The 25222-nt window shown below is 40.9% G+C and overlaps 1 protein-coding gene across 1 annotated transcript in view; it reads right to left on the reverse strand.

Annotated features, from left to right (window-relative positions):
* Positions 1–25016, reverse strand: part of LOC124118295 — a 53759-nt gene extending 28743 nt beyond the window's left edge. Inside the window, exon 1 of the mRNA XM_046480407.2 lies at positions 22791–25016. Within this exon, the coding sequence (XP_046336363.2) occupies positions 22791–24361 (1571 nt within the window). The 5' untranslated portion in view covers positions 24362–25016. The remainder of the gene's footprint in view (positions 1–22790) is intronic.
* Between the last annotated feature and the right edge of the window lie 206 nt (positions 25017–25222).

Below are 25222 nucleotides of genomic sequence, written 5' to 3' on the forward strand. Positions count from 1 at the left end.
AGCTCAAATCAAATTCGCCATCAGACGTCATTTGGTCCTATGAGAGTTATTATTACACTGCACTAATGGTTGAAGTGGGTCTGTGTTTTCTCAAAGTTATTGAATACGGTACATTAGTTATTGCCGTTATAATACTTTCGAGTTAACGGAAGCATTAAGTTGTGTTTATATTTTGCCATCACTTCGACAGTGTGATCAGTTTGGGATCGGGGTTTGGGGGACAAACGATCGATTTCCACAACTTGGGAAATTCTTGGCATGGAGGAGATACATAGTAATGTTGATAAAATATTGTTACTTACAAATTATCATTTTAATAGTCCTAGTTTTATCGATGTTGATCTAAACTCATCTAAACCTACAGTGTCGGTTCCCCATGAGAAGTGTAGGGTTTATCTGAATACTCACACAACTCACATTGTAAACTTCACCGTCGGATTCTTGTTACTGAAATAATTAGCCCTGACACCTTTGGGTCCACGTACTGAAACGATGAACTCTATCTGTCATCTTGACAAAAAATGTCTGTCACCATCACCTCATCTTCGTGTCCCATACTGAATCACCGAACCCCGTCAACATCAACCTTAATTCACCTCACCTTTTCATCGGAAGGCCCGTACCTTTCACCTCCAGTCAGTTCCTTTCGAACTGGTTCTTCACAAAAACATTATTTAAACTAATACACAGATGGTTCATATCAAAGAGTTAGGAAACTGATTCTTAGTCAGTAATTGTAAGGTTCAATTCAGTTTCTATAGTCGTTGATCGCACGGTAGGGTAGCCTAGTGGTTAAAGCGGTTGCCCGTCACGCCGAAAGCACGGGTTCGATTTCCACATGTGTAAAATTTGTGAAACCATTTCTGATGTGTCTGAATACAAGTCATGATGTCTCTTGTCACAGAACCGCATTATTGTTACAAACATCATAAAACGAAACCCACGCAAACATTACTATCAACGCGGGCTTCATGTGCTAATAAGTGGAGTCAAGCATGAACAGAGGCTTCGAGGGGAGCAAATATATGATTGGTCTCCAGCAATGTATTTTGTACAGACCACAAAATGGATCGGGTATGTGGATAAGTTCGGTGACCTCGTTGATGGCTGACCGCCGTAGTGGTAGAGCGTCCGACCGGGAAGTGAAAGCTCGGGGTTCGATCTCCGGCCGCGTCTTACCAAAAGACGTTAAAAGATGGCATTTGTTGTTACGCTGCCTGGCCCACGGCGTTAAGGGGCTAAGTCAAGGACTGGTCTGCTCGGAGTATACTGTGTCTGAGTAGGGTATTCATGTTAAACTGCAGCATGGTATCTCAGTGGGCTAGAACTATAAAATCAGCATTAGTCCGGACTAGTACAAGCAGTCACACACACACACATAGACACACATGTGCAAGCACGTCGCTATATATAAGTATACAACCCCATTTTACCTCACCTCGTTGATGGCGTGTCATCGTAACCCAACTGCGTGTGTCATGATATCAATCACTAGGTTTGTCTGGTCAAAATCCATATATTTACATGCCGCCGTCATATCACATGAATACGTCTTTCAAAAAATAAAAAAGAAACGCATGTCGTGACACATTCGGTGCGTTGGCCATTTGAATTCGGAAATCGTAACGGAGAGAATGTACATAAAGCTCGATGTTTCAAACCCCAGGCCTCACCATGGTCCAACAATCAATGCAAAAGGCACATTTTTAGTTACTTCATTAAGTTTGTTTCTACTAAAATACATCGTGACAAGTAAATTATTACAACGTAAACCGCTTTGTTTTCTTCCACAATATCCCCAAGGAAGATACATTTTACAACTTGAACAATATCCATCGAACCGAATAAATCGGTTGACGTTGAGCTAACCTGACTGTTTTTTCTACCTTGCCAGTTCCCCGCCATGGCATAAAAGTCAATAACAATAGCAGCCCGCCAGACTGACCCTGTACTTTATGATTATCCAAGAACAAGGCCTCACAGCAGTGGGAAGGATGGATGGAGGTTTAATGGCCTAGTGTCAAAAATGGGTTCCTTAGTATTTATCAGTATTTGTCTGGGGAGGCTATCATAACACGGTGCCTCGATGACTTCAAGCGTAACACGTTACAATCCATTACTTCAAGGGCGCTGAGACCCGAACCAATATAAGCGTGCTTCAATACATGTCCAGGATGGCAACGAATTCTTCTGAAGTCTTCAAGATGGTATTTGCTTCAGCATCAATAAGACTGTGACAGCACAGCTCGGAGTGTTTGCAATACATCCCATTGCTGTAGAAACGTATGCCTTTCATTTCCATTGACCATCTTACCATATAGAAAGCTTAGCCTCGTGCTCCCAATACCGCCCTGTCATTTATGATAGAATAATCTGCATAGCGACCACGGCAGTACTCTAACCATCAACGACGATGAAAATGTCACTTCATGCGCCCTAGTGATGCATGAGTCTGATCAAGCTCTGATGCTCTTCTCCTTCCTCCCGATTATTTTGCACTTAATCCTATTGAGGGGATAGGGCGCGAGCCAATTCGCGCCAAGAAAAAAATAAGACGATATTTTCCTGACAAGTAATTCCAAGTAATCCATGATTGTGAATATCAGATTCACGCCGGCCGCATTGCGCATAACAAAAACTGTTTCCAGGAAAGGGAATTAGAAAACCTAATGTCATAAGAGAACGCGCTCACACGATCTGTATTATTGGTGAACGGGCTATCCTGGTGCATTTTGCTTACATCAAAAGTACAGTGGAATTGTATTACACTGATCAACCTCTCCTAGCTCTCATCCCGGCGTAATACTGATATAATCTGTGACAGTTATCCGTCTGTTGAGGCTTCCGGCGCGTTACGTCCCCTCAAGTTTCTCAGGTCATATGCAATCTGGCTCTTATACAATATGCAATGTTCGAGGACCCCGCAATCACTCTTATCTATAGCAGGATAATGAGGATCCATGTCTTACTCACGAACAAACACCGGAGCAATCTCAAAAACTGATCAGATCATTTTCTAATTATTTTCCAAATTCGGTTTTGTTCTATTCGTGTTTCAGTTAACTTTATAGATTTTATTTTTTTGTCGTTTTCAGGACACAGTGATAAAAGAAATTACTGCTACATGGCTTTATTCATAAAATATTCTCTCTGATCTAGCACTGCATAATAGATATTCATGTCGGTGCAGTCAAAATGCTGATCAAATCATTTCTAATTTTTCCAAATTCGTTTTTGTTCTGTTCGACTTTCAGCTTATAGATTATATTCAGATTATATTTTGTTGTCGTTGTAATAAAATAATCCCTCTGATCTATAGCACTGTATAATTATAGATATTCTTGTCGTTATCTGACTATCGGAGTAGTCTAAAAAGCTGATCAAATCATTCTCTAGTAATAATTCCCCATGCGTGTTTTTTTTTTGTTATTGGTGGTGGGGTTTGGTAAATACAGGGTTGAACCAAGTTGGTTCTTTTATCCACAAAGCAATCGCTCTGATCTCATACCGGATAGTGAATATTCATGTGATATCCTGAGTGCACAATCTTAACAATCTAACATGTTGATCATTTTTCTAATTATTCCCATTTCGTATTTTGCTGTGTTTACTTTAGATGTTTTGTTGTAAGTGTTGTTTATTAATATTGATTATAGTCGTTTTTTTGCTCACACATAAATTACAGCACGAGTTTAATGAACATTAATTGGTTGGTTGGTTGGCTGGTTGGTTGACGCCGCACTCAGCAATATTTCAGCTACATGACGGCAGTCTGTAAATACTCGAGTCTGGACCAGAGAATCCAGTGATTAATATCATGAGCAACAATCCACGCGATTGGGATCGATGACATGCATTAACCAAGTCAGCCAGCCTAACCACCCGATGCCGTTAGTCGCCTCTTACGACAAGCATATTCGCCTTTTACAGCAAGCATGGGTTGCTGAAGACCAATTTTGCCCCGGATCTTCACGGGCCTAATGAACATTAATATCGCACCGAGAACACACCTATCTGAAAGTCGAGAATGCTGATCATATAATTTTCTGATTATTCTCAGATCTAATACGTTTTTCTGTTACGCGGTTGCAATTCGTAAATGCAGAGTTGGGTCCCTTAGGCGTGCCAGAAACCTTTGAAGGTGGGTTCGAATCCCGATTCACCCTGTTTCTAGGTTTGTTAGCGTCATACTCGTGATCAATATTGAACGTTATAATTATGAACAGTTTTTCAGTTTTATCACCGCCTGTCAGATTGTGGATGAGCGAGTGAGTTGGGTTTGATTACGCTTTGAACATTATTCCAATTATATCACGACATGTCAACTCGATGTGGGAAGAAAGCCCGAAGTAATGCAGGTCTAAGAAGTGTATCACTGCGGTGAAACCCACGAGCATGGGCAAGGTACTGACATACCTAGAAATCGGGGCAATCCGGGAATCGAACCCACGATCACAGGGGCGTTTTTTGGCGTGTCCAAGGGCGAATTGCGGCGCCTTAGACGACTGGGCCACCCGTGCCCCCGGAAGACATACCATTGATGTCTAAGCGTAGGTTACACAAAAATATGATAATATGCACATACTAAGCACTATTCCCGTAAATCGCTGTATGATCTCAAGAAATAGATATCTGCCCTCAATCAGTTGTTTTCAAAACAAAATATTCCGATATTTTTAGCAATGACCATCATTACCACCGTGTTTGTTCTCCATAATTACCCCCGTACGTTCTCAGGTTCAGCAAGACTAGTAGTCAATTTCATCAATAACCCCACATGTCCTTTTAATGTAACAGTTCTTTTTAAGATGAACATGTGTCTTTTTTTAATTTGCAGCTGCGCTGTGGTCTTGTTGACTAAGACTGGCTATTTTTGCCCCGTTACAAGTTTAACTTTCTCTCCATCATTCCCTAAATTACAAGTGTACTTGAATTACATCCACATTGATCGTGTTATGAGACCGGTGCTCAGTTCGCCGGCTTGATTATCTGCTTTTATTAGAAGTAGGCTTTCTTCCAGCTCTTGTCTCAGATTTAACGAAACTGGCTTTCAATGCGTTACGTTGGGTAATGAAGAGCAAATTGATAACGGCAGTTAAATCTCCATCAAACCTTCACTCATCGCTTTAATCTGCAACAAGAATATTTCTCCAATGATGATCTGTGTACAAATAAGTTCCTTTCATCTAATCACTTAAATAGACTTAATGGTTTTGCGCACGCAATGCGCAGACGTGCACATGGATACGTCTCATCTACGCACGCACATTCCTGATCATGCGCTGGTATGTCCTTACAAACGTTCCCGCACTATAGTTAAACACGCAAAGCAGTGCATCCGTACACGTGCGCATAATAACGCAAGTTTTTTTCTGCGCAAACACACACGCACATCGTTTCAAACAGGCTTCAAATCACTTACGCACGCACTCGAACATGTGAAAACACGCACACTCAGAACGCATATAACCTTTACAGAAAAAACAGCGCTAAACATGAATAAACATGCAAACATGCCTCGGCTCATTACAGCAGGGATCAAATAAACTATCAAGAGGTTTCCGGGGAAACGGGAATTAGGGACAAATATAATCACGACACAAGCTTCTTGCATGTCACAATTCACCTCACAACTTCGTCACACATCGCTAATTCCATTAGTGAACAAAACAACTATTGTCATCTTTTCCCAGAACACTTCTCCGCCATGCTGTGCCGGTCGTGTGTGTATGGGACGTTAATATGTATCCATGTTACGCTACGCCATGTCGATCCCATTATGTCAAACCTACATTGTCGCGAAGGCTGCATTGTAATAAAATGTCTGGATTTTCCGACATATTCATTTTATCTGATAGTTCTTAATTTAAATACTCTTATTACGTCAAGTCTACATTGTCCCATAGAGTGCTTTAAAATGAAATGTCTGGATTTTCACACATTAAATACATTTCATTCGATAATTCAAATGTCAAAGATACCATCATTAACGGATGGCATTGTGAGGAGTAAGTGCCATGACTAGATAGGTATTTAACGCTGATATCAATAGGATCTGCAGCAATAAACCAATCACGTGTCCACATGTAACATAACTCTTGTCTGAAGTGAGTGAGTTGGGTTTAACGCCGCTTTTAACAGTATTCCAGTTATATCGCGGCGTGTCAACTTAATGTGGGAGGAAAGCCCAAAGTGATGCAGGTCTCAGACGTTTACCACTTCAGTGAAACCCACGAGCACGGGTATGGTGCTGACAAACCTAGAAACATAATCGGGGCGAACCGGGATTCGTACCCACAATCATAGGTTTCTGGCGTCCCCAAGGGACGCAACTCTGCACAGCGAATCGCGGCGCCTTAGACGACTGGGCCACCCGTGCCCCCTCTCGTCTAAGAACAGTTCATGTAAGGTTGTAGTGGATGTTCGTCAGTCTGTCTCCAAAACCCAACAGGACAAATTAAAAAACCGAATCCAACAAAGTCAAGGATGATTTGGCAAATTACCTCAGCTCTAGGCATTGTTCTGGGAGTAATAGAATTTGTATTTTTATATTTTGGAGATATATATTTTTAAATAAGATAACTTTATTCCTGGGATTAAATGTTAGTCTTGGTGTTCGTATAACCTTGTGTATCCCCACATGTCCCGCAAGACGAGAGAAGCCAATACTCTTGGAGAAACCGTTTGATTTTCAAGGATGAGGGAGGGGATTTTGGTTTGAGATGAGCATTTTCTTGAATGTTCCGGAAGTCTATCATGTTTTCCACCATCAACATGTTCTTATTTTGTTAAACAAATAAATATAAAGAACTACATTCTTTGGACAAGGCAAGAAAAGAACACCTTATTTATTTCCTTAAAAGCGAGCCTTGGCAAATTCATTTCAGCAAAGCAGGGCATTAATTACTTGTTTAGAAGACATACAGGGGTATCTTGGTGTCGTTTATGTGTAAACATGAACCCAAATATCATCTCAACTATACTGAGAAAATTATATGAATATGAAAATAATATTCTGGACATTCTCATTGATGACATCGATGTGCAATTTGGGGGGAGGCATTTAGACTAGAAGTAGGTGAGATGAGGTGACATTGGGTTTAACGATTATTGCACGTGCATGCATGCACGTGCGTGTGTGTGTGTGTGTGTGTGTGTGTGTGTGTGTGGCTGTGGCTGCTTGTACTAGTCCGGACTGATGTCAATTTATAGTGCTAGCTCACTAAGGTACCATGCCGCAGTTTAACATGAATACCCCACTCAGACACAGTACAAACACAGACTCCGAGCCGACCAGTCCTTGTTTTAGCACCTTAATGCTGAGCGCCAGACAGGGAAACAACAAGTACCATCTTTTAACGTCTTTTGGTATGACGCGGCCGGCAATCGAACCCTGGACCTTCCACTCTCCGGGCGGACGCTCTGCTACTCGACCACGGAGACGGTCTGCTAGAAGAAGGAATCCCATGGCCACCAAATGTACCCTTATTCTGGCTGATCTGTTTCTTTATGCATATGAATCGGAAGTTCTGTTGGGATTGGCAAAATTAACATATGGAATTTGGCAAAGAAGTTTAACTTAAGCTTCAGGTATATCCATGATCTGATACTTATTTGCAATTATGGTCAAAGAGTCAGTTCCCTTCCACTGATTTACCCACCTGAATTAGAAATAAAGGAGACCTGTACAACCGTCGCACCTATTTCATGTTTATTTATATGCATAAAGGCAGATAAAGAGACTCTTCACAAGAGGCGGGCACGGGTGGCCCAGTCGTCTAAGGCGCCGCGATTCGCTGTGCAGAGTTGCGTCCCTTGGGCACGCCAGAAACCTATGATTGTGGGCTCGAATCCGGGTTCGCCCCAATTATGTTTCTAGGTTTGTCAGCACCATACCCGTGCTCGTGGGTTTCACCGAAGTGGTACACGTCTTAGACCTGAATCACTTCGGGCTTTTCTCCCACATTAAGCTGACACGCCGTGATATAACTGGAATACTGTCAAAAGCGGCGTTAAACCCAACTCACTCACTCACTCACTCTTCACAAGACAAGAGACAAAGGGGTGACTTTAACTTTCCAATAGTCAGCCTAACCTTTATCTGCCAGCAGCTCAAGCCTTTGGTGTCTACATCATACAACATTTGAGGTACAATTGAGCATGCTCTTTCTGCGACGATTTCAACGAACATCATATGATCCTTGCTCAATAGTTGTTTGATCATGGTTACAGCATCCAACGCTTCTGCAAAGCTTTCAAAATGTTTTATGGTAGACATTGTTGGATGTTCACAAATTTGACGCACCTGTGACAGAAATTATGTCCAAGGCAATTCCTAGTTTTGACCGGTAAGATATCTGCCAGTTTTTTTCAGATGAACAATTGACTTGCCCTTGCATGTGTTTGTCATGGTACCACCGGTAGGACAGCCTTAGCTCACCTGGTCGCGAACACCTGATATCAATAGTTTATCATGCGTATGAAATAGTCGGAATCTTACAATCGACTTTCACTATTTGTTTTTGTTAGAGATTAGAGGTTATGGAATGTTTTGTCGCTTTTATGTAATGCGTATTGGGGTCAATGGCACAGCCACATCCCAAATGTTCTTTCCCTTTCAAACAGTGGTTTATACAGAAAGGGGCAAGATACATGACATTTCACCTTACAGAACTTTCGCATTGTTTACAATAATTTTAATTTGTTAATACTTTTTTGTCGAAATATGAAAATGAGGTACACTTTGTTCAAAGAAATGTAATTCAGTTTGTGCTTCTTAAAACCTCAATATAATAATGTCAAAATGATGACAGTTACTTTTCAGTATACTTTGTATTGTAAGCAGTCGACATTTTATCGAACTACTTTGAATCACGTGTTCCGTATTCCTTTGTACCTACAATAATTGCTTTCAAACAACCTCTTTGAACATTAATCCGTAAATTATAAAGTGTATTAAAGAGAGTACACACCCGTGTATACTCATACTTCATCTCCATGGCAACATGTTCTGACAGCGGTTAACCGAATGGAACGCTTGTATGTGCCTCTCTTACAAGCAACATTACAATATCATTTGTTATTATCAGGGAGAAACAGATTAATCCATTCCATAACCTGTCACTGAAACACATGGGATATCTCATTTATTCATACCAGCCATGTATGGTAACCGTGAAATAACAGGTCCCAGCTCGGCCATACATGATTCCATAACGGGGCATATTCAAATTGACATACACGTAAAAAATGTTTCACTGTGGTAATTATTTCCCCTGCTAACGCGGCCCAAAGACCAACCAGAAATCCCTGACATCTCCGCAGCTTAGAAGTTTGGAAGACAAATATGCATCAATATTTAATGAACGGAAATTAAAGGTATTGTTTGAGTCGGTTCGCAATACATCAACGAGGACGTATTGGAGCGTTTGACCTTGGGGTAATAAACCCTTATAAAACATACAATAACCGGTTCTTGTAACAGCTGTAAATCTGTCACATGCATAAGAGGGGGCAAGAGAAATTGATTTTCGATTTGAGATCTGTATTTAAGATGTTCTCTTTTAGATCGGGATCACTTACGGTGGATGGAAGCAGTTCCCAGCTATCCGCGGGTTTGTTTTGGCAAAGTATTGCGTTTATGAACAACAGACTAAAGTATCCATAATTTATGATTGTGACACGTTTAAATAAATGATCTCCAGCAATTATATTTGCCATGGTTGTCACTTATCAACAATCGTCAAGATGGCTACTGCAGCCAGGACAAGGCCTCACTAAAACAGATCCTGTGATATAATTCTTAACATATATTTACCATAAATATTATAAAGAATTTGTTGTTGTTCTTTGTAAAGTATTGTATTCGGAATTGCACGTGGTGACCATAATTTGTAATGTGTGAAAAGAAGCATGTTTCATGCTTTTCATTGTTTCATGTTTTTGTTGTACTTATAAGTATATTAAAAGATCGACAAAGCCTTTACCATCGTCATAAGAAATGGTTGCTGAGAGCAGAGTCCATTGTACGATTCTCACTTCATTGTGAGAATGTGTTTATGAATGACTATGAAATAGTGAGGACACCGGGTGTTCGCGAAAAGGTGAGCGTATCCTGCTCCCGTCACAAACATGCAAAGGCAAGTCAAGTGTTCTCCTGAATAAACACAGGAACATACAGGTACACATTTCTATTCAATGAATGTGAAAATTAGAAAGTACCTCAATTTGGATGAATGAGTAAGGCTTTACTCCGCTTTACTCAGTATTTCAGCAATGGTCTTCAAACATTGTTCCCATGAGGGTAATCGCACCCGGGCCTTCGGCGTGACGAACGAATGCTTGAACCACCAGGTTACACCACCGCCCACCAATTAGATGTAATACGTAAATACTAACTACAGTAAACTACGGTTATAACGAACTCAAAGGGACCCCTATTTTTAGTTCGTTATAACCGTAGTTCGTTATAAGCCTATATACAGCATATGTACAACAAATGGCCAGGACTAAAATATAAGTTCGTTATATCTGTCAGTTCGTTATAAGCGTGTTCGTTATAACCGTAGTTTACTGAAGTTGCATCGAAAGTTGTCAGCAATCAATCAGTTCCCATCCAGTGCCAATGATACAAATGCAGACATACAACTTTCACTATAAGGTTCGTTGTAATAAGATCAATTGCTTTTCACACCATCATTCATGAAATTATATTTCAAACCTGGGAAATAATTACTTTATATATCTGAAATATCATATAGTAATTTTAACTGGATGTTCTAAGGAAGTGGCGTTGAAGTTGAACCTTGAGGAAAAAACATGTGAGATATATGCCAAATGACCATGTGTATCGATTGATCTAGTATTGATAGTGCATGAGAAAAATACAAATCCTGGCCCATGTTGTATTCTATTGTACCCCGACAGACCCTGGGCCCTTTCGACATGAACCGCAGCTTTCTTTGGTCAAGGGGCGTTTGCGATTGCAGGCCGGTGCATTGACTGTACAATGCGCTTTCTGAATACGGCAGAAAACGCTTTCAGCCACACGCTCACTGAATCACACCTTCTGAAGTGACTCTTGTCCTCAACCTATGAAGGCTACGATTGTCGAAGGCTCATCAAGTATTTATCTACAATTTAGTAGCACATTGAAACATCTCTGCCAATTCTCTTGAGTTGCATCACTCCCAGCATATGTCCGCTGTAAACATCGCCTTTGTTATTTTACAAAAAATCGATGGGAAAATGGCAACTTATCATTTCTGTCACAACAGGCAGTAATTGTATTATTTCTAGCCGATACCCATCTGAAGGCGTCAATGTCTCTTTCATGGGTCTCCTCTGCAATGTATATCACTATTCTACCATCCACTGTCAATATTAAAACTGAGTTTTGGTGTATTATATGTAAACCCTTTCGACCGAATACTGTTTTAACTGTTTCCGATAAAGTTTCAGGAAGTGGATCTCTCAGCTTCTTCATTCATTTGATAAAACACGTCTTGCGAACGAATATGGATCAGGCCTTAGGGGAAACACAGTTGGCTATTGACGGTTAAATTGCCAGGATATAATCTTTGGATTTGAGCTTTGCATAGGAAATAACGGCTGTCAACCCTACCGCGCTTGATGTCTCCTCTTCAACAACGGAGGGGATGGCATTGGAGACGAGAAGGGAAGTGGTTACTAACGTTCAATGTAAATGCGCCACGTTTGATCACTGATCTTGAATTGGAAGGAAATCAGCTATTAGATCCATGATAGTCAAAACCGAAACTGACTCCGTTTGATCATTGGGTCGGAAAATCTTAATGAGATATCTAATGAACATGTTTTTTAACAATAGGTGCAGAATCAATACTTGGTTTAAGATATGAATTTTGGACGTGTTATGAAGAAAGTTGAGTCGATGGAGACACTGCCTACAGACAAAGCATTAGCTCTGGGGAAGTGAAGATATTGATTATAATACGGGACTTAACTGTCCATTAGAGCGTAATTCAATTGGTAGGTAACTGAACGCTATTTCCATAGATTTTCTTTGATGTTAATCATTAATTTAACAGCCAGTACAGGGATAGGTTCCGTCACATGGCCCCTTACGCGCGGGTCGAGCTAGCACAACTAACAACACAGACATTGATTGTGTGCGTTTTTCTTTTATGTATTTTTAAATAATTTCTTAATCGCTGAGTCAGCGCAATTGTATCTCGTTATGAAGAAGGGAGGAGGCAATATTGAATAAAAGCTCTTCGCATCGATATTAAGGCGGGCAGAGCCATGCTTCTGTAACGTAACCAAGCATCTGTGAAATGCAATTTTCGTTTCTTATGCGACGAAACCAGATGCCCAAATAATGTTTGCTTAATGATAATTTAAAAACCGTCTCTGTTGTTTTCAGATCTATTGTATTCGTAATATGACTTGGAACTTTAGTTCGCTGCTTAAAAACACGTAAAAAAAGGAGCCGAATAATTTAGTTTTTTTACAAATTATTTCTTTTATCAAAGATCCAGATGTCAAGCAAACAAAACAGTTCAGTCTTTACAAACGTAATAATAACAGGTACTTCAGCCGTAGTTGGTCTTTGAAAACGCAATATAAACCGGTATCTTAGCTGAAGTTGATCTTTACAAACGCAATATAAACCGGTATCTTAGCTGAAGTTGATCTTTGCAAACGCAAAATAAACCGGTACCTTAGCTGAAGAGGTCTTACAAACTCAATATCAACCGATACCTCAGCTGAAGTTGGTCTTTACAAACGCAACAATAACCGGTACTTGGAAACGCAATATAAACCGGTACCTCAGTTCATCTTTACAAACGTTATAACAAATTGTACCGAAGCTGAAATAGATCTTCCAAACAGTGTGATAACATGCACATATGCCTAACTTTACAATAAACTTAACTAAGCCGAAATAGGTTATGATTACGTTATATAAACCTCATCTTTACTAACTACTACTACAATTTACTAACCAGTCCTGTCGAGAAGATAGCCTCAGGAATATGATATCGGGCTTCGAATCCGGTCTTCCTTTTCCTTGCCTCACTTTTCTCCGAATTTACAATCGTAAAAAATAAATTCAAAAAGTCAACACCAGAGAATAATCAGTCTCGATTATCTGCCGAAACAGATTCTACAGGTCATAAAAGGCAAAATAGAGATGAAAAATAATATATATTTGGATCGCTGAATCTCGTCGAGGTTTTATACTTTTACTTAACATATACTGATACTTTTGCCGCGAAAAGCGGAGATTGTTGATGCGGAGTTAAGCAATATTTATTCACTCACTCACTCACTCACCCACCCACCCACTCTACAGCTATTTTACGTTGTAATCAATTAGACGTCGTATATTTTGTCTGCTTAGATCTGAGCTCGGCGAACATTTGCCGTTGTTTCTCAGCGAAACGATGAGGACGAAGGACATACCGTACCACCTGTGTCATTATATCATTATGCAATTTCCTGTTTGCGGGTATACTCATTGATGTCACCATCTGTCACGTATATTAATCAATAAGCGTAATTTTATACCTATTAATCAACCATTACGTATTTCTATCCATTTAAGGTTTTCTGTAGTTATCGTTTTATGACTGTTTTTGTAATGACTGACACATGTTTCCAAGTGATTTACATTAAAGTGTCACTAAAACCTATGTATGGATATTTACATTTATCAACGTTCTGTTTGAAATAGACATTTTTACATAAATAAATAACCCATACGCCACGGTGACAATACTCCCCGGCAAATATGGAAACACAAACCCTATGACGTACAACTAAACATTTGATAGTTATATTCTTGTAATGATACGACCCACCAAACTAAGAAATGAATAAGCATTTATTTAGGCCAATAGTATAAACTACTATCCAAAGTTGAATACACTACCGGGTAAAAGAAAGTATACACCTATGTGGGATGGTGTCTCAAAATGAAACAAACAGGAAATGATTATTTGATGGTGTATTTGATCCGGGCATCACAGTTGTGTTTTGGACCTTAATCTTGCAGAGTTTTGATGTAAAGTTTTAATGTCGTTTGCAATGTGTTCGTCAAATTCAATTTTAAAGTGTATACATCTTTTGCCCGGCAGTTTACTACATCGTATTCATGAACCACTGACCCAAAGCAATCCTGTATTGATAAGGGAGATAATGTAGCACTTCTCGTTGTCCAAATTTCCGCCCACGCGATATGACATCAATATGTCCACACTAACGTGTCCAGTCAGTGTGGACCTCTGATCGATACGGCTGACCGCTATTCAGCCCTCTGTCCGCATGTTAGATAGCTCTCTTTTTCCGATATGTAGATTAAATCCATGATCAGACATGCGCTTAGCCATTGGGCGACCCATCGCTCTTCAGGCCATCTCCAGCACAACTTCCAACGTAGCCACGTCGTGTTGCCCTTTCTCTAATTACTGTCTCAATTGCCGCCGAATTAGTCAGTAAGCGCCATCTCTGAGATCACTTGTATTGCGCTAATATCAATTTGGTGAGACCGAGGACGACACACATGCCACAGTATTGACCTGAGTTGCACGTGTAATGACATGGATTAAACGACGTTTTCATCTTACTGTCAGTCTGATGCAACAATTAAAGACCAGCTGTCTCTTTGTCATATTCAGAAAACGAATATCGACATAACCCATTCCACAATGATGAGAAATATCTGCTGAAAGCAGAGTCCATTACACGATTCCGATTATATAATGATCATGTGTCAATGAGCCGCTATCAGGTGTTCGCGAAAAGGTAAGCGTATCATGGCACCATTTACAAACACATGCAAAGGCAAGGCAAGTGTTCATTCTAACAAACATGATAAAAGTCAAAATTGGAAATCGCACCAGACAACATGTTTGTTACTGCGTCAAATTTGGAAATGACCTCCGCATGTCCACCATAGAACTTTTATTGATGATCTGTTCAACCTCGTTAGCTCGAATGAATTTACTTATGTATGGGGTGGTCTTGTAGCCTAGTGGTTAAAACGTCCGCTCGTCACGCCGAAAACCCGGGTTCGATTCCCGACATGGGAAGCCGTGATATTGCTGGAATATTGCTAAAACCGTAAAACCACACTCACTCACTCACTCACTCACTCACTCACTCACTTACGTTAACTTGTGTGTACATATGGTTCGGGTTACGCCCTTCTTGTCTCATATCAGCACCCCGCATGTCTCAAACTACTGAAAACTCGATATGTTTTCCCTGGTAAATTGGACCGAATTTATGAGGTTTACAGTGACACAGCACAGATCCAAACATGTAAGACTCCCTGTATAAAAATCGACCTTGGAAATGTCGGACAAGTTCATTTTACGAACAGGTGGGTAAAGTTTGGTACTTCCCGGATATTCTCACAATCCTCACGTCGATTATTTGTGCCTTTTCTCATCCAATTGTCATATTTCGGCATCTTTTGGGTGTGATCGTTCGGCCACTGCCTTCATCTGCGTCACCCAGACACATCTATAGGGAACAACTAACTAGACATTTTCCTCCAAAAAACAACGTATAATTTACGACGTCATCAAAATGCGTGCGCATATTCGAATCTCCAGAAATGACGTCACAATAGAACATTTTTTTATCGTGAAATAAGCCACGCTTCGTTCTTCATTCGTTCTTTGCGTTATCGCGAAGCTGTTATATATAAGCTAATATTTTCAGGTCCTTTGTCATATGGCCTGTAGGGGGCCACGGGTGGCCCAATCTTCTAAGCCGCCGCGATTCGCTGTGCAGAGTTGCGTCCCTTGGGCACGCCAGAAACCTATGATTGTGGGTTCGAATCCCAGTTCGCCCCGATTATGTTTCTAGGTTTGTCAGCACCATACCCGTACTCGTGGGTTTCACTGAAGTGGTAAACGTCTGAGACCTGCATCACTTCGGGCTTTCCTCCCACATTATGCTGACACGCCGCGATATAACTGGAATACTGTTAAAAGCGGCGTTAAACCCAACTCACTCACTCACTCATATGGCCTGCTTCAGATAGGGTGATCATGTATTTTAGTAAAATTGATTTCTGTCCACCTCATATTAGGTATGAAGCAGGCAGACATCAACTTGACTAAATTACATTAAATTTGAACTTATTGGTGTAAAACACATTAGTCACAGACATGAATTATTATGGTCCCTGAGTTCATATAGTTTTATCACTTTGTATCGGAAATACTATACCATCCCGGTGTGGATGTCAGGTTAGAATTGCTCCCCAGCAAACTAAACTGGTTATAGGGGCGACTCAGTTGGCGCCGTCATATAGCTGGAATATTGCTGCGTGTGGCGTCATCCCCCCCCCCCCCCCCCCCCCCCCCCCCCCAATTAAACAGAGCATAATATACGGGGACCCGGGTTATCCAGTCATCTGAGGAGCCGCAATTCGCTATGCGGAATCGACAATTACATTTAATCATTGGCATTGTTATATCAGGTCAGAGTGCATGGAGTTTAAAACCGCCCCATGTAAGTATTTCGTTGATATAACTGGCTACAAGTTTACTCAGTGGAAATTCAGAGAGACGCATGTCGTAGACGTGTACCGCTTTGCTGAAACACTAGCAAGGGAATGGTGATGTCACACCAAGCACATCCTGGCACAGCAAAGGGACGCAACACAGACTATCCTTTTCACCTCCCCAAGCAGGCTGCCAAACATCGACTGTCACTTAGGAGCGCCAGTGCAGTAATGAAATTGTGAGTTGTCACCCGAGTGACCTTTAGAGGTGACGCCAGATTAGGGAGATCCGTAACTGCGTTAACAGTTCACAAGACATCCCCACACCTTGTAACCAAGTTCCACAACTTCAATGCCCTATGAATCATGAGGCTGCAATAAAACAGTCATTGTTTCTGGCACTCTTTCCGACCTGCAAAATAGCTCCGAGCGAAAATTAGAGTATTTTCGTCAGCTTAATTTGTAACATCATTTGAAGTCCTCCAAATCAGCATGTTTTTTCCTTGCGTCTGTGATCATTTAATGGTCTGGGTGAATAAACGCACCTACCTACCCTGATAAAATCAAATCAATACAGACCCGTGAAGATCCGGGGTAGAATAGATCTTCATCAACCCATGCTTGCCGTAAAAGGTGACTATGCTTGTCGTAAAAGGCGACTAACGGGATCGGGTGGTCAGGCTCGCTGACTTGGTTGATGCAAGTCATCGATCCCAATTGCATGGATCGATGCTCATGATATTAATCACTGGATTGTCTGGTCCAGACTCGATTATTTTACAGACCGCCGTCATATAGCTGGAATGTTGCTGAGTGCGGCGTTAAACAATAAACAAAACAAAAACAAACAAACAAAATAAATACACGTCTCGTTGCCCGAAACATGTATAATAACCTAGGTTCGAATTCTGATGTCGACATCAACCTATTGTGCTTTGGTTCATTAACAATTGCATGTAAATATAAAACGACAACGCTAGAAAATAACGCTCGATTATCCGACTAAACAGATTCCATTGGGCGTAAAAGGCAAAACAGAGGTAAAAAGTATATGAATGGATCACTGATAATCAGCGATGACACAAGTTGTTCGGATTAAGGGTAAGCAAGTCCTGTCCTACCAGTGGCATACAAAGGTAAGTTTGTCTGTTGCCGGACGCCCAAAAGCAGCACTTCTGCCTTGCGATAGTGTCCTGTAAACAAACCAGACAATCAAGTGCTGGCCCAGACAATCACGTGACATCATACCACCGCCAAAGGTAATTCCAATAAAGTGATCACATTTTCTTGACTTATCCAATGACAGTTGTAACTTTAAACTAACATTTAACTAACGTATTACTGGAGTTCCTCAACGTATTACTGGTGTATTAACTAACGTATTGCTGGATTTCTTCAACGTATTACTGCTGTATTAACTAACGTATTGCTGGAGTTCTTCAACGTATTACTGGCACATTACCTAACGTATAACTGGAGTTCTTCAACGTATTACTGGTGTATTAACTAACGTATTGCTGGAGTTCTTCAACGTATTACTAATGCATTACCTAACGTATAACTGGAGTTCTTCAAGGTATTACTGGTGTGTTACCTAACGTATTACTGGAGGTCCTTAACGTATTGCTGGTGTTTTAACTAACGTATTACTTAGGTTCTTCAACGTATTACTGGTGTTTAAGCTAATGTATTACTGGAGTTCCTCAACGTATTACTGATGTATTAACCAACGTATTACTGGAGTTCTTCAACATGTTACTGGTGTGTTACCGAACGTATTACTGGAGTTCCTCAACGTATTACTGCTGTATTAACTAACGTATTACTGAGGTTCTTCAACGTTTTACTGGTGTATTAGCTAACGTATTACTGGAGTTCCTCAACGTATTACTGGTGTATTAACTAATCTATTACTGAGGTTCTTCAACGTATTACTGGTGTATTAACTAACGTATTACTGGAGTTCTTCAAGGTATTACTGATGTATTAACTAACGTATTACTGGAGTTCTTCAACATGTTACTGGTGTGTTACCTAACGCATTAATGGAGTTCCTCAACGTATTACTGCTGTATAACCTAACGTATTACTGAGGTTCTTCAACGTATTACTGGTGTATTAACTAACGTATTGCTGGAGTTCTTCAACGTATTACTGGTGCATTACCTAACGTTTAACTGGAGTTCTTCAAGGTATTACTGGTGTGTTACCGAACGTATTACTGGAGATCCTCAACGTATTACTGCTGTATTAACTAACGTATTACTTAGGTTCTTCAACGTATTACTGGTGTGTTACCTAACGTATTACTGGAGTTCCTCAACGTATTACTGCTGTATTAACTAACGTATTACTGAGGTTCTTCAACGTATTACTGGTGTATTAACTAACGTATTACTAGAGCTCTTCAGCGTATTACTGGTGTATTAACTAACGTATTACTCGATTTCTTTAACGTATTACTGATGTATTAACTATTGCTGGATTTCTTCAACGTATTACTAGTGTATTAATGCGACGTCATATCGGAGTATTTTGTCGAAAATTTGGAGATGTCATCTTGGATTGTCCATGACATCACGTACGGTTGTAGTAAAAGGTGGATTACAAACAGGTTGCTTTTTGGATGTGTAGATGGATTTGTCCAATAAGCAAAGAAAAATAACCATAACTTGATACTTCGTCTCGAAATTACGTGAGAAAGTCAACTGGAAATATGCGTTCTTTCACAAACACTACTGGGGGCAATACACTGAAAAAAGAAATATTTTTAGGATATTTTTTATGAAATTGCATGCTCAGTCTTCTCTACAAAAACATATCCCTAACTCTTTTTGTTCAGCATACGATGAAGAGAATGCATCTATGGGGATTTTTTTTATATCGGTAGTATCATCCATCTTCCGCTAATCAGTACGATGTCCCTCTCGAGCTTAGACCCGTGACGATCCGGGGTAATATAGGTTTTCAGCAACCTTGCCGTAAAAGGCGAATATGCTTGTCGTAAGAAGAGACTAACGGGATCGGGTGGTCAGGCTCGCTGACTTGGTTGATGCATGTCATCGTATCCCAATTGCGTGGATCGATGCTCATGATATTAATCAATGGCTTGTCTGGTCCTGATTCGACTATTTACAGACCGCCGTCATGTAGCTGGAATATTGCTGAGTGCGGCGTCAAACAGCCAACCAACCAACCAACTCACGAGCTTGACTGACATGTATTAGAGAAGTTCGGTTCCCAGATTAAAACAGGTGGCAAATATGACCTTTATATTCAGTAACTATCACTATTCTTCTAAATATACTAACAGAGAATTAACATATGTAATTCAGTAAATATTGAGTTAAACAAATATTCTGTGACATTCGGTGTTAAACGTTTATGACATGAACATGCGTCTCTTTGGGTGTTCTTCCCACTGTAACTCGACACGCCGTTATACAATAACCGGAGTTTAACAAAATTCAGTAACTCACCTTATAACTAGATTAATCTGTTAGGTACTTGTAATTACAGATCATGTTATTCTTATTATAGATTATGGTCCCTGGCGAGTGTAATGTCTGGGTCACCACGGCTCCAGGTTTGTAAAACTAATTAATACAACACGCAATTATTTCCCAACAGAACACAATACAGATCTAGAGCTAGTGTATCGATATTGGCTTTTGGAACCACCTCGTAAGTCTGTTGTACTTTACGACCGCCTCCGTGGTCTAGTGGTAGAGCGTCCGCCCGGAGAGCGGAAGGTCGGGGGTTCGATCCCCGGCCGAGTTATACCACAAAAACGTTAAAAGATGGTACTTGTTGTTGCCCTAAAGGGTCTAAAACAATGACTGGTCGGCCGGGAGTCAGTTTACTGTGTCTGAATCGGGTATTCATGTTTAACAGCAGCATGGTATCTCAGTGGGCTAGCACTATAAATCGGCATTAATACGGACTAGTACAAGCAGCCACACACACACGTGCATGCACGTCGCTATAAAAGTGCAACAATCTTGGACGCGACGTTAGCCCCAATTCACCTATTGTACACCTATTGTACTTTACACTCTTCAGATACACATGACCCATGCATGACTATCTCTGACTCATTGTGTATCGTGTAGCATACTCCAGATACATCTCGACATGGTACACGAACTGTCGGGTAAAAGAAAGTATCCCCCCCTAGTTTGAGGTTACAAATGAAAGACGAAATGGTTATTCGATAGTGATCATGTCATTGATCCCAATTGCGTGGATCGATGCTCATGATATTAATCACTGGATTGTCTGGTCCAGACTCGATTATTTATAGACCGCCGTCATATAGCTGGAATATTGCTGAGTGCGGCGTTAAACAACAAACCAACCAATCGATAGTGATATATTTGATACGGATATCATAGGCGATATTACATGCATCATACCAATGAGTATCTCAAAACAATTCAGCCTAGCAACATCTTGATAGCGTATGTATTTTGTTGTTCAAATCCAATTTTCAAGTGTTTATTTTCTTTTGCCCGACCGTTATAATTTTATATCATATGGTTGTTCGCATTCCTCGCTGATGGTGGCAATGTTCTGATTCTTCACAGTGCATTTTGTATAAATTATTTTGATTCCTTGCCGATGGTAGCATGCTTTAGATTCTTCAAAGAGCATATGTTATAGCGTTTCACTAAATATGAATATCCTTATGTTATATAAAACACTGATAGTAGTGGATGAGTTAGTATGGTTATACGCCACTTTTAGCAACATTTCAGCAATATCACATTGTACCCATGTCGGGAATCGAACCCGGGTCTTCGGGTGACGATCGAACGCTTTAACCACTAGGCTACCCCACTGCCCCTTTGAGTAAAATATTTCTGCCTTGAAGTAGTGCCAGAAAAAAATCTGTTTCTAACAACAATCCTTCTTACCATACTCACTCACACACTCACTTTACTCTTTTTTTTGGACACCCGACATATCCAGTGAACAATTATTCTTTACGTGTCAAACCTGAGGCCAATCTATTTCTTTCTGGTGCAAAATAAAACACAGTAAACTACGGTTATGACGAACAAAGCTTATAACGAACTGACCGATATAACGAACTCATTTTTAGTCACGGCCATTTGTTGTACATGTGCTGTATGTATGCTTATACCGAACTACGGTTATAACGAACTAAAATTAGTGGTCCCTTTGAGTTCGTTATAACCGTAGTTACTGTACTGATGTACGTAGCGGGTCTTTGAAAGGCATTTAGATACGTAAGTAGGTTTATATCACGATTGTAAGGGTTTGGCCTTTGCTAAGTTTGTCTGTATAAAGGCTGCAACAATGTACAACATAAATGATTCTGATAGTTATAGCGTGACAACAAACAGTGTATACCTGAAATAATCATTTCTTCTTGTGGGACATGACGGCTGTGGTTCGGCTTATCGACCAATAATTTGTGTTCCAGGGGCAGCCTCTTTGGTTCTTTATACTTGCGATGATGCTTGCACGTTTTAAGCATTTATATCGTTTTATGCATATTTACATTCTGTTAATGGTGTCTTTTTCTGTTTTTTTTTACATTTAAATTGCATAACGCGAGCGATAAGCAAGACGTTATCACGGCTTCCGTTTTATATTACGCTTTCCTTATCAAACAAGCGTCGTTCTTTCATGGATATTGCTTTGTTTAGCAATGTGCTTGCTTCATAACATTTCCAATCAAACGTTACTTCCAGAAATCCCATGACAATTGTATTTTTTCGTTGTTTTCTTTATTTCGTTTTTGCTTGTGCTCCATAACATTGATTATTAAACGCTTTCCTTTAAGGCCGCGTTCTGAAATACGTAAACTGTTGAATTATTTATGAAGCTGTTCGAAGGTTGTTTGATTGAATTGTTTACATTTGAATGCAGAACATTCCTCTCAGACGTCAAGGAATTCTCCATCCTTGTCAGGCTTCTGTACAGCTTTCAAAAAGTGTTATGTCAAACACGTGGAGGGCATTTCCACATTTGACGCATAGGTGACAAAATTCATGTCCGATGCAGTCCCTGTTTTGACCTGTACTATACGTTCCCATGTTTTGTAAAGTGAAAAATTGACGTGCCTTTGCATGTGTTCGTGACGCTACCACCGATTGGGCGGGATACGCTCACATTTTGGCGACTACTTGCCATCATCACTGATTGTGAATCATGCTCCAGATATGTAATCGGAATCGTTATCGACTCTGATTTTAGCAGAGATTTCTTATGAATACGGAAAGGGTTCGGTCGCTTTTATTCAAATGAAACTTGGACTCACCTGAAAAGCGTCTGGAACGTGTACCAAGGCCATGGGTCCGGAACGAAGGAGGAATTGAGAACTCCGTACACTCCAAACACTGTGTAGAGTTGCAATAGACACGCAAACATGAATAGGAATGTTATTGAATAGGTAATGTGGACCGCTCTCTGAATCATCTTACTCTGTCGAATTCGCAACAAACTTATTGAGGATGGTTTGGTCCTGAAATTCACAGACAATGTACTGCTGTTTCGTTCAAGGTCGGTACTGTCAAAATCCTCCAAGATTGGCCTACTCTGCTGTTTGTCTCGAATATCCCTTGTGTTCCTACTTCTGGACTTTGGAGATTGGAATACTATTTCCGTGTCCGCCATGTAACCATTCTCCAAAGTTCCACTCGCTCCAGGTGGCCGCTTACTCCTTATCCTTTTACGGTCATCTTCCGAGTCTGGGTCTGACGCACAGTTTACTGTCGTCTGCCTCTGGATCATAGGTCGTCTGCTTTCCTCGTCGTCAGATAATGACTGGAAATCGGAGAATGTTTGCAGGGGGTGTGTAATTGGTAAACCGTCAACTCCCGTGGAAGATTCTGAATTTGCCTGAGGAGGTGTCTCCTCTTCGGATAACAACACCTCCGTCTCCGACCGGTCGCTCTGTTCCTGCGGGGGGTCCACGCCATCAGATGTAGTCAATTTCTTAATTTGTATCCTACTTTCTTTTTTTGTCCCGTTTCCATTTTCGTCCGATGACGATGTCGTGTCTACGTCAGTAGCTATAGCTATAGTCATATGGTTCTCGTCGGTTATGCGAAGTTTTGGACGGGATAAACGTAAAGAGCTTGACGACTTACTTGCTCTCACCCCAGGCTGGATTCGTCTCGTGCTAAAATTGCCCAATTCCTTCCTGACTCTTTTAGTTTCAGATGCATACTGCGACAGTCGGAAGCCGTTGCAGATGAAACTGATGCATAGATATAAGGATAACACAATAAAAAAACCACTGTCAATTATGAGCAAAAGTTTCGCTTTGACTTCATAAAACACAATTACTTCTGCTAATACTATGCAGAAGAGGTAGGATAAAGTTGATGCAAAAAGATACGTACAACTTCTTAGTTTGCTTCTCCCCACATCAACTTTGGTCATTCGTAAAAGCATGATCTGAATAAGTCCGAACGAGGCACAAAGGAAAGGGTAGATAATCTGCGACAACACCCCAACGATCACTCCAGAAAAGTTCCTTGAATACCCATACGGGTCCACGGTCAAGTACAGAATCCGGAACAGTCCCGAGAGGCACAGCAAACACGTCGTGTTCAAGACAATCTTTGATCTTCTAATCCTCTGATAGAATTTGAACACTAGACCCAGAGAGAGCAGGGACACTGTTAGGAACAGGAGGGAAAAGCCATATACATGGAACGGCCACGCACGGCCCCACTGTTGCGACGCTAACTTCCACTCAGGGACAGGTAAGACTGGATTGCCCACACGTGCATCCCTGAAACTCCCGTTCACATTGTCCGCGGTGGATGAGAGTGGTCGGGACAAGTGCGAGTGAAATGTAGCAGCATTGTCCGCGAGAAACATATACAAAAGTCGTGGACTTTCAGAACCAGCTAAACTCCGTATCCTGACACCTTCCTGGTCGCAAGCATCCGGTGTCTCGTTTGATGTTGTCGGGTCTGCACAGGTATTTCATTCATTAGCCGGTGTCTGTCCAATCAATACACCCCTGTGATTTGATCCGCACAAACACTGTCATGGTTTTATGTTGGTTACCCTGTAATTACGTCGACTGTATTGACCGGCGGAACAGCCAGGAGTTACCGTGTGCGGGCACGATTCGACACCGGCGCATCTCTTCGTGTGCGTGACGACCACAAATCACAGGTATCGATGGCATTGGCTGCTTGAAAACCAAATGATAAAACTCAATAGTTGACCGGCGCTATGTCGAGGAAAATGGTGTGTATTCAAGGGCTTTCCAGCACAATGCTTAACCACTTAATTCTTTCAAAGCGGACTAAACTTCAAAGGAAAGACAATCCATGTGAGGCAAGTAACGTAATTTACAGCATGCGTGCTTGTGGCTGCGGCGGCGATGTTCTTCCCCCCTGTGCAGACAGCACAATACCATGCCTCCACTTCAGCCTCGGAGACTCGGACGGACTCCGGATCTCTGACTCTCATCGATCGAACACTCACCCTATGCTCACAGCTACTCGCAGAGAATGCTTATTTTCATCGTCTGAATCGGCTCTTTATTTGTGTGCCAGAGAATGGTCTTACAATTCAGTCAGTGGTAAAATGTTTACTTTTAGGAACGAAGTCAAATACAATTTCCCTTCTCGTTTCTGTCAGCACAAATGTGTTTGTTGTACGAGTTCCTGATGAAAATATGATGACACTACTGCTGCTGAAATTGAAAGTTTAAATAATAGGGTCTGG

This window comes from Haliotis rufescens, unplaced genomic scaffold (assembly GCF_023055435.1).
Source record: "Haliotis rufescens isolate VD_foot unplaced genomic scaffold, xgHalRufe1.0.p SCAF_13, whole genome shotgun sequence".
Lineage (NCBI taxonomy): Eukaryota > Metazoa > Mollusca > Gastropoda > Lepetellida > Haliotidae > Haliotis > Haliotis rufescens.